Consider the following 15,339-nt stretch of genomic DNA (forward strand, 5'->3'; position numbering starts at 1 on the left):
CAGTTTATACACTCCTGTATGGCTGCATGAATGGCAAATGGTAGAACTTCTGTTCTCATTTATCTTGATCATTGTCATTAGCAAAGCAGCAGGGCTCTTGTTCTAGCAGTGCAAAGATGGCAGAGTTTTAAGATCCTCTGCATATACAGAATCACCTCTAACACTTAGTGTTAGATGCGTAACAGGTCAAAGCTATGCTCTCTTCCCTGTCACTTTAACTGTTTTTGAGCACAAAAATGACCAGAGGGATGGAACACCTCTTCTGTGACAAATGGCTGAGAGAGTTGGGGTTGTTTAGACTGGAGGAAATCTCCAGGGACACCTTACTGGGGCCTTTCAGTTGTTACAAAGGGCCTGCAAGAAAGATGCGGAAAGATGGTTTTAAACTAAAAAAGGCAAAATTCAGACTGGATGTAAGGAAAACATTCTTTACAGTGAGGGTGGTAAAATACTAGCACAGTTTGCGCAGAGAGGCAGCAGATGCACCATTCCTGGATATATGTCAGGCTAGGCTGGATGTGGTTCTAGGCAACCTGATCTAAAGGAAGATGTCCCTGCTCACTGCAGGGGGGGTGGACTAGATGAGCTTTGAAGGTTTCTTCCAACCCAAACTATACTACGATTCTATTATTCTGTGATCTGACACTTGAACAACTGTATCATCATCTTCCTTTGGGCCTTCCTTAAACTTTATCAATCCACCCTCAAATCACATTAATCAAGAATTTCACTGTGAAAAACTATGCCACAGAATTGCTAGAATCAGAAGCATCCCCGAATTGCCTCATAATCTTGTCACCCATCTTACTCCCTGCAGTACAAAACTACTGTACATTTCCACAGAATCTATAGCTTGCTGTCCAAGACCATGTTCAGACAACTTTGCATTAACTCCAAGGAGGGAGACTCTGCAAGCTATCTGGGCAGCCTGTTCCAATGATCAGTGTTTCACGAACAGTAAAAACTACTTTTATATGCTTAGATAGAACCTCCTGTGTTTCAGTTTGTGCCCAGTGCCTCTTGTGCTGACACTGGGCACAAATTTTACTTAGACTATGTTGTAAAGTGCCACGTAACTTTGACAGTGCTTTAATAAATTATTAGAAAGGAAAAATATTTACAGCATTTAGCTTTTGGCAATACCTGCTTGTTGTTTTGCTCATTTGATTTCTGCTGATTCTCAGCTGGGAAGCTTCGATGCTTTGCCTGGAACAAGAATAATCTCTGTAATATATGAACTTAATGAGTCATTGCTGTAAACCATATTACTAGTTTATGAAGGGTCAGGGACATCTCTGTAATGACATCTTCAACTGGCTGACTTTATTTCCCTCACTGCAGTCCCATATGGATAACTAAATTTTAATGATCATAGAGTAAATCTACATGGAAAAGGAAGAGCAGTTGCAGTTGTTCCACTTAGATGCATAATTGAGCCCATGCAAGTTATTTCTGGTCCAAAACTTGAGCAGCCATGTTAGCATTACGTTAGCATGTTGAGCAGCCATGTTAGCATATGGGACGTGTTACTGCTGTGACAGAAGTAACATGTCCCATATGCTCACCAACTGGGGAATACTTCTCCAAGAGGCTGGTGGGATAGAAGCCCGAGATAACCAAAAGTTTGAGTGGAACTGCCTAGATTTTCCCATAAAGTGATTAATAATAAATACAAATAAAATAAAATAAAAAAAATCAAAGTGCGAATTTTCTTTTAACACCATTCTATGAATTAAAGGTAACTCATGAAACAAGTGAGACATACTTAAATAAAACAATTCTAAGAAATTTCTCATTGCCCACTGTGTTTCTGCAGAGCAGGATCCCAGGATCTCTATTTTCAGACCAGTAATTTTCAGTGACTTCCTAAAATTGCTGTAAACTCTGCAAGGTGCTCTCTTCTCCCTAGGAAAAGATGATTCTTTTTGCTGCCTTTAAGCAGTCTTGTTGTGTCTATTCTTTGTTTCCTTTGGGAGAAGCTGTCTTGTAGTGAAAGCTCCCAAGCAGTAACAACTCTCCTCCTCTTTAGACGCCCACCACTTTAGAAACGAATTTATCAGTTGCAAAGTCCATCACTAGGCAACTTCAGTGTGGCCACTAACAGGCAAGTCCATGACATTTCTGTTGCTGAGACACATTCTTTGGAGCAGTATATTACTCACTAAAACCAGCAAAATAGATCTCCACCAATGGTTACATTATTTTGCAATATTGCTGTCTCATGTTCAGAAAGCAGTCAGCTGACACTGTAACTGCCTTGCTTCCACAAAATTTGATCAATGATCATTTGATCCCTACATATAGGGAAACTGGAATTTTCCTGTCACAATGACCAGCTCTCTTACAGCCTGTCTGAACATGTACACGGAAGAAAGCAATTCTAGCTGCACAACTTTAAAGTAATGATCTTGCCATTACCTACAACTTACCATTTAAAAAGAAAAAAACCCAACACTTTCCTTCAATATTCTCCATGTTTTGCTTCTGCTCTTCTCTGTGCATCTCAGGTTATAAAAGTCAATTCTGACAAATCACAGGTTTGCAAGAAGGCTGAACAGCTTGACTGTAGGTTATTTAAATGTGTTATTTGAGGTCCTTTTTTGAACAGGTCCTTTCTGACAATTCAGAAATGTAACCAGTATTATAACAGAGTGAGAAAAATTTAGATTTAACAGGTAAATCCCGGGCTTTCAGCTTTTTTCTCACAGGCCAACAGAGCTGTTTCATATCCCTGAAAAATACCAGTCTTCCCTTCTCCCAGCTATCTGTAGCATTGCCCATTTTCTCCCCAATCCCCAACTAAAGGATTGTAACAGCTCATCAACTGCAATTTCAACCACTCTCCTCTCATTGCTAATGCTACAGATCTCTCTCTCTTCAAGAGGCTTGTTATATTTTACCACCTATGTCTGTCTGGAAAATTAAGTTGCTCAAGGAGAGAGGCAGCTGCAGGTGGGAGAAGAAACAGACTGCAATTAAATCAAAGATTGGAACTCATAAATAGTACCAACAGATGGAAATTAATGTATCTTTTCACCATTCATTTTCAACAATAATTAAAACTGAATCTTAGCAAGCCTAGCTACAATTCCACCCCCTTTATCTTCTTCTGTTCTGGGCAATACAAGCTTAAAGTGACAATCGTAACATTCTGGAAAGTTACAATTTATTGCATGTCTTCTGAGGTGGAGTGACTGTATGAGTGTTCTTGGCCTGTGACAACTGTAACTTTGATGCAGTTTAGCTCACTAAAGATGATAGTTCAAACTCTGTGTTCTAAATGATCAAAAATCAGTGCTGATACACGAGGCAGATGACATTTTCTGCAAAATCTAACTTAAGATTGCATTTGTACGCAAATGTACACATTTGTACACTGATGTGTATGCATTATTCACATACCTGATCTTCTCGCTCAAAGCCTGGTGCTTTTGGATAGCTGCATGTCGGTGAAGAAACACCTGATGTGCTAGACTCAGAACACAAAACGCCATTTGCTAATGATCTCTGTCTACAAAGAGGTCCAAGGGGAGATAAAGAACTACTGCTACCAGAACTTGATGTTACAGTTGGACTTGAAGAACAGGAAATCTGTAGAAGACAGAAAACAGTGTCTAATATACTCTAGGATATTTTTATTTTATTTCCAGCTATAGTTTTCCTTTGTAACGCAATCTGTTGAATTTATAAATTCGTATCAGTCTTATGTCAATACAACCCTAACTTCGTTTATTTGCATGTATTTTTGGTATTAGCTTAAAAAGTAGCAGATGACAAAAGTAACACGGAGCTTTTGGAAGTGCACAGACTTCAAAAGGAGATGCATTTGTACACACCAGAATATAGCCTTGTTTGCTTCTAAGCACAAAATAAATCATAGACAGAGAGTACTTAATGGATATTAATTTACAATAAAGGCATACTTGCTTTCTGACAACCCTGATTTCCATTCATTCATATATTTCTTCATTTACAGTTTAATACAAGCATTATACAACATTTCACTCTTGTAAAAGAACTTGTATGGATCAAGCCAAGCAGCTCAAAAAGAATAAGACACGTAGAATCTTGGCAAAAAGCATCTCAATGACTTCTTTTTTTTTTTTATCTCAAAAGCCTGTTTTTTTAGATTTTTAGACATTACTGAATTTATAATTTTTAGTTCTGCTGTATATTTTCCATAGAGTTTCAAATTTATGAAGTAGAAAACATAAGCTAAAGGTACAATCTGTAAGTAGCGCTGGATATTTTTTTTTTGCTAAAAGTACAATTCTGATCAATCTGGAATTTATGAACTCAGATGCCAGCATCCTACAATATGTTTGACTGGAATTGGGGGCATTGCTTGCTATCTTTTAGTAAACATCTTTTTAGTAAACTCTTCCATTTTCTTAAACTAGATTCATAAGTAGACTCACAAAGGCAGTATAGGAACAGTTGCATCCTACATTTATTTATCTACATTTATGCCTAACAGTCCAATGGTGAGAACCTCAGTAATGACACACATTTCAATACCTTCTATGCTTGTTTCTGAACAGAAACTGCCAGCTCTCAAGGAACTGAACTAGTCGATACAGTAACAGAATGAAGTTCTGCCAAAGTGGTTTTGGTTTGTTTAAATACAAAATACACACTGAACCAGAAGAAGATTATCGCCATCCCCATATTACCATCGGCGAGTCAGAGCTTAAGACAGTTCAGCAGTTCAGCTATCTGGGAAGCATCATTTCCTCGGATGCCACGATCGACAGAGAGATAGACAACAGAATAGCAAAGGCATATAGAGCCTTTGGAAAACTCCATAAAAGAGTCTGGTGTAATAAACACCTGAAGAAAAGTACAAAGATCAGTGTCTACAGAGCCATTGTATTGTCTACTCTTTTATATGGGTCTGAATCATGGGTCATCTATCATCATCACCTGCGACTCCTGGAGCGCTTTCATCAGCGCTGCCTTCGTACAATTCTAAACATCCATTGGACTGACTATGTGTCTAATGTCACTGTCCTCGAACAGGCAGGGGTCACCAGCATCGAGGCCACATTGCTGAAACTGCAGCTGCGCTGGGCAGGGCACGTCTCTAGGATGAAGGATCACCGCCTCCCCAAGATCGTGTTTTACGGTGAACTTGCCACTGGTAGCCGCAAGAGAGGTGCCCCAAGAAGAGATACAAGGACTCCCTGAAACAATACCTTAGCCTTGGCCATATTGACTACCATCAGTGGTCCACCTTGGCCTCCAATCGGGAGACTTGGAGGCACACCATACATAATGCCGCTGACTCCTTTGAGAGTTCACGAAGAACTAGTCTCGAGGAGAAAAGACAACGCAGGAAGAATCGTGTCCCACCTGTTCCACCCAAGGAGACCTTCTGCTGTGCTTTTTGTAGCCGGATTTGCCTATCCCACATTGGCCTTCTTAGTCATCAGCGCGCTTGTAGTAAGCGTGGGTAAATGCCCTTCCCAAATCTTTGTTCGCGAAGTCAAGCCATGATGATGATGCTTGTTTCTGAACAGAAACTGCCAGCTCTCAAGGAACTGAACTAGTCGATACAGTAACAGAATGAACTTCTGCCAAAGTGGTTTTGGTTTGTTTAAATACAAAATACACACTGAACCAGAGAGACTACATAACAACTATATAGTTTATTGTTAAACTCAAACCTTGGGGTTAACCCTAACCCTTAATTTTATTCTATGCTCCAAAGAATGTAAAGTATGTTCAAGCAAATCAGGATTTTAACAGGAAACACCTCTCTCCCCAGAATCACAGAACCTCAAAATGTCCTTTCTGCGCAGCAGGAATTTCACATTCAAATTCCTGTAAATCAGGAAGGGGACCCACATGAACCTAGATGAGGTCTTAACTCTGGAAAGAAAAACGAAACACCTTCAATAACTGTAAGCCCTATACTTGATGAAGATTATTACTTATGCATTCACTCCTACACTACAGAAAATCTCCAGTCATGAACCTTATGTATGTGGAGCTCTGTAATTAGATCGCTTCTGAAGTCCAAAGACAGTTTCTCTATACATGTCTGAAATGTACTTATACCTTGAGAGCTGACAGAAATAGAAGAATGGGCACCACAGCCAATATAATTAAATTGCTAGCCAAGATCTACTCAACTTCTGAAGTCAAAGGCCGAAGAATTAATGCTTTGACCACAAGCTTGTTACGACATGCAGTGTTTCTGTTACCATTTACTCTGAATCCAAAACTAAGGACTGCCCAATACATGGCGACGCTAAGTTTGCACATTTTTTAGTTCTAAAACACCAAAATCCTTACTTTATCCTAGAGAGAAAAAGAAAACAAAAGGACAGGGAAAAAAAACACAACACCAACCAAACCCAAAACAAACAAACAAAAAAACAACCATCAAGTGAAATAAATTTGTTGTTGTTGCTCTGGTCAATAAATACATGCTAAGGTATTCAGTTCCATATCAAAAGATTTTGAAAACTTTTTATGAATAACATCGTTACATCTTGTAAGTACACTTAAAACCATAGTTCTTGTAGCATAAGGCTGCTTAATGCAGCAGATAAATATGTAAGCAAAAATGAGTAGGCAGCAAAGGCAGACTAACACGTGAAGTAAGATATTGATTTTGACAAACTTACTGACTCAGTTTAATGATGAGCTCCCTAATTTGCACAGAATATTTCTCAGATGCTATTTTGTGTTCATTATTTCAGCTAGGCAGGAAACAGAGATTATTTTCCTGACACAGGAAGATGTTCATCATGGTTGCTCCCCTACAATGTGACCTAATAAAGATCAGGGGGAGAGGGAGGAAGGAAGATAGCCAGTATGGATTACTTTTCCTGGAGGGCAACCTGCGGACAACAGAGCCGTAAGTGGAGAACAATGCCCTTGCTCATCCAGAAGCACTGGTCTTGAGGTACAGTTACTGATCAAGATCAGATGGTATCAGGCACATAGACCATTATACAGGACCAAAATGTGGGCCCTCTCTGGAAGGAAACAGGAAGGAAACAGGAGACCTGATTACCTGGGCTATGGAGAAGGCTGAATATTTTTTGCATCAGTCTTCATTGGCAAGAGCTCCAGCCACACCACCCAAGAAGGTAAAGGCAGGGACATAATCCAAAACAGTCTGTGGGAGAGTGAAGAACCGCCTGCTGTAGTTGAAGATCAGTTTCAAGAACAATTAAGAAAACTGAAGGTGTACAAGTCCATGTGACCTGACAAGATTCACCCACGGGTTCTGAGGGAACAGTCAGATGAAGTTGCCAAGCTCCTATTACGCATGATGTCTGAGAAGTCGTGGCAGTCTGGTAAAGTTCCTTCTGCCTGCAAAAGGGAAAACAACCCACATTTTTAAAAAGAGAAAAAAGGAAGGCCCAGGGAACTATAGGCCAGTCAGTCTCACCTTGGTGCCCAGCAAGATCATGGAGCAGACCCTCCTGGAAACAGTGCTAAAGGCACATAGAAACTAATGAGGTGATTTGAGACAGCCAATATAGCTTCACTAAGGGCAAATCATGCCTGACAAATTTCGTGGCTTTTGATGATGGAGCTATGGCATTAGTGGATAATGAGAGAACGACTTATATCGTCTACCTGGACTTGTGCAATGCATCTGACACTGTCCCAAACAACATCCTTGTCTGCAAACTGGGGAGGCATGGATTTGATGGATGGACCACTCGGTGGGCAAGGAATTGGCTGGATGGCCACATGCAAAGAGTTGCAGTCAATGGCTCAATGTCCAAGTAGAGACCAGTGACAAGTGGTGCCCCTCAGGGGTCAATACTGAGACCAGCACTCTTTAACATCTTTGTGGGCGACATGGACAGTGGTATTGAGTGTACTCTCAGCAAGTCTGCTGATGAGACCAAGCTGTGTGCTGCAGTGGGCAAGCCGGAGGGAAGGGATGGGATGCAGAGGGACTTTGACAGGCTGGAAAGGTGAGCCTGTGTGAACCTCATGAAGGTCAGCAAGGCCATGTGCAAGGTCCTGCACCTGGGCTGGGGCAATCCCAGGCACAAATACAGGCTGGGCAGGGACCAGATAGAGAAGTCCTGAGAAGGACTTGGGGATGATGGTTAACAGAAAGCTCAACGTGACCTGGCAGGGTATGCTTGCAGCCCAGAACCCCTCTTTGTGTGCTGGGCTGCATCCCCAGAGCATGAGCAACAGGTCGAGGGAAGGGATTCTCCCCCTCTATTGTACTCAGGGGAGACCAGATCTGGAGTACTGTGTCCAGCTCTGGGGCCCCAATATAAGAAGGACACAAAGCTGTTGGAGCAAGTCCAGAAGAGGCCACGAGGATGATCGGAGGGCTGGAGCAGCTCTGCTCTGAAGCCAGGCTGAGAGCTGGGCTGGTTCAGCCTGGAGAAGACTCGACTCCTTCAGGGGAGACCTTAGAGCAGCTCCAGTGCCTAAAGGGGCTACAAGAAACCTGGAGAGGGGCTTTTTACAAAACATGTTTTGATAGGACAAAGGGTAACTGCTTTAACCTGAAAGAGGGTAGATTTACATTAAATATAAAGAAGAAATTATTCACTACAAGTGATCAGGCACTGGCACAGGGTGCCCAGAGAAGCTGTGGCTGCCCCATCCCTGGCAGTGTTCAAGGCCAGGTTGAACAGGGCTCGGAAGTGTCCCTGCCAACGGCAGGAGACTGGAACTGGATGATCTTTAAGGCCCCTTGTAATCCAAACCACTCTGGGATTCTATGAAAAATAGTGCAATGGGAAGAAGGAAAACTGTCAATGATTAATTTTTAATCAGTGCTGAAGAATTTACATTTTGGTATCCGTGTTGGCACAAACAGCAATGTTCTCAGCACTACTGACGCTACAAAAATCTATTGCCAATTGTTAGTCTTAATTTGCGTGGTGGTTTTTTTTGGGGGGGGGGCTTTTTCTTATTTATTAAGACAAGCACAAACAAGCTAGAATCCAGAGTTGCCTCAACTCTGGAGGAAGCCTTCAGCAGTATCTTTGTAAACTGATCTACAAGTGTAACTGAAGATTTGTATCTTTTTATTTTCTGAGGGCGGGATAGGGGCCCAAGAGATTTTAGTACTCTTTAAGAATGTGTCCCTCCTAAAAATGGAAATTTGCCCTGTTGTGCAGTCGAAGACATAAGCACAGGAAAGACACAGTTCAACCCCTAAGGATTTAGAGTCTACTCTAATGAAATACTAGTACTTGGTGACATTCCTTACTTTATAAGCTTACCTTAACAAGGGTTACATCCTCATAATGTATAATGAAATAATTTATCACTATTCATCCCTGCAGCTAAATTGCTTAGAAAAAGAGCATGTAGAACAAGTGATACATTCTTTCCCTTTGTTCTTGTCTGCTCTATGCCTCTGCATACAGCTGAACTTCTACAAAGAAAATGAGAAAACATATACCTCTAAAACCAGTTGTATTTCGTGTGAAAACAGAAGCTTCTCAAGTTCCTTGATTTGCATTAGATCTTGTAGCTTTAAATGTACTGTCATGCTGCCTACATTTGAGAGGTGTGGAGGAGAAGATGACAGGAAGTGGAAACGTGTTTTTAATTAAGCTGTAAAACTAATTTTGCTCTCAAGTAACTTATGTCCTTCCTACATCCCTCACTGTCTCAGAACACCAATTTCATAGTAAAGGAAGTATGATTCACCACCATTGTTCAGATTTAGACTATGCACATGTAACTAAACTCAGCTGCATTATCACAGTTTAATAGATTATCATTCACCAAATGAGTGTGGTAACTGACCATGTGCACACAGTCAAGCCATCTTAGTTATGAAGTAAAACAGACAACTTGAGGCTTAATGAAGGCAGCAGAATATCAGCACCGAGTCTGCGATCAGGATAAGGTATGAAGGCATACAATCTTTACCATGACTGAACTGACAAACACTGACTTAACTGTGCTAACTTGAATGTGTGATCAAGTACTTACACGTTTGATAAATTCGATAAAATAAAGATGGTGCTGGTCATCCTATCTTCATCTGCTGTAATCAACATACATCCTATGCAAACATTCACTTTTAAATACATCATGGGAATGACGACATGATGGCCATTTCTTTTTACTTTTCAAAATGAAACTATGATTTATTGCTCTGAGCCTAGAAGGACTAACAGAAATATTCTATAGTTGATAAATGCAATTAATCTTTGATGTATCTCCTACTTAATCTCCCAAATAAACGGCAAGTTTTCCTGTTAATTTTGCAATGCCACAAACATGAAAAATATTTACAGACAGAATTTTATCCTGAAGACAAAGTTTTATCATACAATTAGGTGTTTGCTCTGTGCCACTATGTAGCTTAGGTACACCACAACTAGGTACCAGTAACAGAGGCCTGATGTATAGAGATCAACAGTATAATCCTGAAGTGTCAGCTGAGCGTGTTTTTAGGGAAAGGTGATAAAGTTCTTCGAATTTTTTGGCTGAAAAGTTGCTCAACAGGATATGGATTTTGTACTGATATAGTAACACTGGAAAGCTAATCACCCAGCTAGAGAAAGCATACGAAGCAGCAACTATGACTACGGTTGCACGCACTGACACAGCCTAGTTCATCCAACTTCCATGGCACTGAGAAAAACAGACATTGGAGAAGACCATTTGGGTATGTTAAATTCCAATAAATTTGAAGGATATAAATGATAACCATGGAAATGAAGTGATGGAATTAAGATGAGGCAGAAGCTTCTGGCTGAGAATGATGCATATAGACAGGGTACAGAGAATTACATACCAGAGACATTATTTTGGCAAAAGTGGCTGAGGAAATGGGTGGATCACAAGTGACTGAGGAAAACAGGTGCACAGCATACCGGATGATGAAACATTACATAGAATAGTTAGGGTTGGAAAGGACCTTAAGATCATCAAGTTCCAAGCCCCCTGCCATGGGCAGGGACACCTCGCCCTAAACCATATTACCCAAGGCCTCGTCCAACCTAGCCTTGAACACTGCCAGGGATGAAGCATTCACAACCTCCCTGGACAACCTATTCCAGTGCCTCACCAACCTATTCCAGTGCCTCACCAGCACATAACTGAAGATTCATGGAAGGATATGTATGGAATAATGGAAATATGAATAAACATGAAGAAGTGGGACATAACCAACTTCATTAACCAAGTAGGACATCAAAGTTTAATTGATGTAAACAATGTATCTGAAATAAGAATCAAACTATTTCAGGACTTGCATGCACAGAATTATTCAAGAAACCTTGTCTACTACCATTTCCCACAACCAAGGACTACAGATACATGAATTTTATCAGCTCAACGGAAGATATAAGGAAGACTCTTTCAAAAATTAAAGAAAGAGTGAAAGAAAACAAATTTATGTCAAAAAAAGGAGCAGTAGGAGAATGAGTAAAAAGGAGTATTCCTTCTGACAATTAGTTGATGCTGACCAGAGCACAAAAGACTAGTAATGGTTAAGAACAAGTAGCAAGAGCTGAAAGTAAAAGGTGCTGGTGAAAATGCAGCTCCTAAAGAAGACACATATAACTGGGAAAAGTGTAAGCGAACTTGTTGCTACAATGCATATAAAGACTCTGAATCCTACCATAGGCACTACCCAGCCCTCATGCATAACAGAATAAAGGGGGTATGCCAAGAAAGCCAACACACAAAAAGAAAGAGATGATGCGAAGTGTGGAGAAACAAGTAGTACTAATCGAAATGAAAAATTACAATCAATGGAAATACTATACCACACTGGGTGAACTGCATTGTGTGAGTTAAGTATATTTAGATGCTGCAATTGGTGGAGTACAAAGGGAACTGCAACGAGACACTGATGAAAAACAGTACTATCACAGATCAGGTGAAGGGACTGACATAAGTACAATGTCAGATGCTTCAAACCAGAAGGCAGAATAGGAGGTAAAGAAACACAGATGTATAAGCTCTCCATGGAAACTGAACTGATACTTACCAAAAAAAGCTGAAGAATAGATTATTTACGGACTGAAATGTTAAGGAAAGATACAGCAGATGAATGACTGATGACAGTCCAATTGACAAGGCAATTTAAGATGAAGACATAAGAATACAGTATAGGTAAGATAACAAGGTATATATTTAAAACAGTTACACAGCCTCCCTTCACTATCAACCTGAATCATACGGAATCTTAACGGACTCATTCTTCCAATAATGTTCGTAGACAGGCGAACAGATACTATCACAATCTACAAATGGGGACCTAAGCCACTTGCTCAAAGAGGAGTATTACAATTGTGCAAAGAACTGAGTTTAAGTGTCTCAAATACTACATGATCCTTTCCCTCTAGAAGCAAATGAAACAGTAGGATACTCCCCCAACATACTGTAACAGGGTATGTGAGAGAAGTTTTGGAAGATAAATAGAGGGAGTTTGTTTTGAAAACACAAAGGAAGAGAGGCATGGAAAGTCTTATTTCATCACGATAAAAACCTCTAAAATTAACTTTACTCAGGGCCAGTATCTGACAGTGATGAGAATGAAGATGAAGGAGGGGACAGAAAAGCAAACAGCTTACTGGAACAGAGAGAAAAACACAAACTATGAATGTAACTAAGTTGCTGGAATATGGAAAACGGAGGAGGGAGGAAAACAGACTGACTACTTAAATAATAAAATTAAGCAGTTTACGGCAGATGGAAAAGGTAAAAGCAAGCAAACAACAAAATTCAAAAATTAAACATGGAAAAACAGAAGACTAACCTACTAATGACTGAATATTGAAAAAAAAAAAAAAATAAAATAAAGGAAGTGCATCAACCAGTGCTGCAGGTATGCAGTCAATTTAAGCAGTCAGCTGGAAGAATAAGAGGACATTTTGCCAGACATCAGAAAAAAGGTGGCCACTTGCAATAAAAAAAAAAGTAGAAAGTACAAGAAGGAGATGGGGTCAACTTTTCCATTTTTACACTTTAACAGTAGCACAGGCAGAGACTCACTGAGAACGAATGGAAAATGTAGACAATGTTCATCAGACTCCTAATGACTAACAGAAAAATATACATATATCGAAGAATATTCCCTATGGCTGGAAGGAGTAGGTAATATTTTCAGCTGTACCTAAATCATTCATGAAAGGCTGAGAAGCTTCTGTGAGAAGAGATGCTTTTATGGGTCTCTCCTGAAAGGTCCAGAACCTTAGCAACAACAAAATTAGCTTCCTGAGTAAGAAGGTAGACCCTCTCTCAGAACCTTTCATATAAAGAAGCAGACTTCTGCACTGGGAACCTAAGATAAAAGGTAGGCATATTAGTATCTTCATTCTGAATCTACAGGACAGCAATATGAAGCTACATAAAGAAAGCCAGGAGTTTCTGGACTATTTATGGGCAATTCCTTTTAAACGTTATTTTAAATACATCCTTTTATCTCGTTTCTAACCAAACAGTACCGATTGACAGTGCTGGAAAGCTAGAAGTGAAAATTCTGGGAATGTGTATGTACTTATGACTCTGCACCTGAAACAAGGTAAGAAAAACACAGGTCAGGAGAGAACAAGAGAGATGTCACTATATGTATTATTTTGGAACAATCAGAAAACCTAACAAAACAATATATTCCAACAAATGCTAGAAGGAAAATAATGAAATCTCTGCAATATTATCTTTCTCCTTCCTCTCCCTCACCCTTAGCTGATAAAATTTGTTAATACACATTTATCACCCTTGTAATTAAACTCTCTACTACCAAACACACTACATGTACTGCACCACTGAAAGATGCTTTAAGCATAAAGCATGTTAACCTAGGTTATCAATTCATTTCTAATGTTAAGAAATTAGGGAAGAGAAGAGGGCTGGGACCAGTCAAGATCTTCCATGAATAAAACCTTTCCCTCAGAAAAAAGAGACATATCCAAATTAAGCTGTCTTGTAGTTGCATATTTGATTAACAGTGATGTTCCTCACATTCAAAATATTGCATCTAAAGACAAAAAAACAAGAAGAGAAAAAACAAACAATACATAGTTAAATCTGGTGCCGGGCATACATTCCAGTTAGGCTTACACTACCAGTTAAATATTATTGCCTGATATTTACTATAGCTGTGTTTTTCTTCTCTTTTGCTGAAGTACAAAGAAATAAAAAACAGATGTTTAAGAAATAAAATAAACATTGTATATTGGCACAGTGATTATCAGTAACTTTTCCAGAATTATTTACACTTACATTTCCAGGCTGCCCACTGCTATTTGTAATGCTGTTTGTGGAGTTAAGACTGCTGCTCCATTCATTTGCAATTCCTATGCTGTCTGTTGAAAACAGGTGAGCGCCTGGCTTTGATTGACAGCCAGTTTGCAGTATGACTACATTCATGGTGTCCTCTGTTGAAGGAATCCCCAACAAATTACACACAGATTTGATACTTAGCTGTGTGAATTAAACAATTTCATACCCAGTACCAAACAAAGCACCTGTCACATGGAAACATAAATCACACACAAGAAATTCTTCTCTCTTTTTTTTTAATATAAGCATAAAAGGCAAGGTAAGAATATATAACAAATATATAATTCGCCGTTATGTATTTGTGGCTACTAACAAATGTGAAACTCTTATTTTCTTGTTCCATCAAAAACTGGTGGGACATTGATTGAAATCGATATATTTAAAGTATTCTAGATTTTGTTTTGTTTTCCAGAATCTGTCACACCAGGGTTTAAAGGCAACATTTGTTAGAACTCCTGACCAGAAAGGTAACATTGTCACTGCAGGGTTCTTTGTTTTCTTTTTCCAGACTAGAATCAACTGGCTTAATCGCAAAACAATTTGAAGAGAACATGGGATTTGTACAGTTTAACTTAAAAAGGAACAAAAATCTTTGAGAAAGTTCATTAGTAACTCACATGTAAATGGGTGATCAATGATTTGTTAATTTTCATACCAGAAAATTCAGCTCAAGGTGACTGAACAGTTACTCTGCAATTCCCCAAAGGCTACTTTGTTAAACCATTACACATCTTGGATATTTGATTCTCAATCTGCAACATACTAAGGAGATTTAGACTTCTAGTTTTATAGGCAAATGAGTTAACAAAAAAAGTTAAGTTTAGCTTAGTAAGCAATTGCTGTTACGAACATTCTTCACCTCATAATCCATGCACACAAGACATCAAAGTAAGGAAGTCAGAACTGAAAGCAAAAATCTCTAACTAAATTCTACAGGTATAGCAAGATTTTTTGCATCTCTAGCCACTTCTGTGTATTTAATGGGTAATGATAAACTACAGTTAAAAATCAAATTTAAATATTTGTCTCTACTAGAAACAATAAGTAGGTCTCACAGAGCACATGAAACTATAAGTCACAGTAAGAAAC

At 39.4% G+C, this 15,339-nt stretch overlaps 1 protein-coding gene across 8 annotated transcripts in view; it reads right to left on the reverse strand.

Moving 5' to 3' along the window:
- UNKL (unk like zinc finger) overlaps nt 1-15,339 on the reverse strand; it is a 51,825-nt gene that overhangs the window by 13,185 nt on the left and 23,301 nt on the right. For 6 of the 8 annotated variants that reach the window (XM_061349061.1, XM_061349059.1, XM_061349060.1 and 3 more), the window contains 3 exons: nt 14,191-14,345; nt 3,403-3,591; nt 1,144-1,206 (listed from right to left, as the gene is read on the reverse strand). In XM_061349061.1, the coding sequence (XP_061205045.1) occupies nt 1,144-1,206; nt 3,403-3,591; nt 14,191-14,345 (407 nt within the window). The remainder of the gene's footprint in view (nt 1-1,143; nt 1,207-3,402; nt 3,592-14,190; nt 14,346-15,339) is intronic. The other 2 variants (XM_061349062.1, XM_061349066.1) reach the window with 1 other exon arrangement.

The sequence above is a fragment of the Neopsephotus bourkii genome, unplaced genomic scaffold (genome assembly GCF_033783945.1).
Source record: "Neopsephotus bourkii isolate Nb327-2 ecotype Australia unplaced genomic scaffold, CSIRO-AGI_Nbou_v1 NB_384, whole genome shotgun sequence".
NCBI lineage: Eukaryota > Metazoa > Chordata > Aves > Psittaciformes > Psittacidae > Neopsephotus > Neopsephotus bourkii.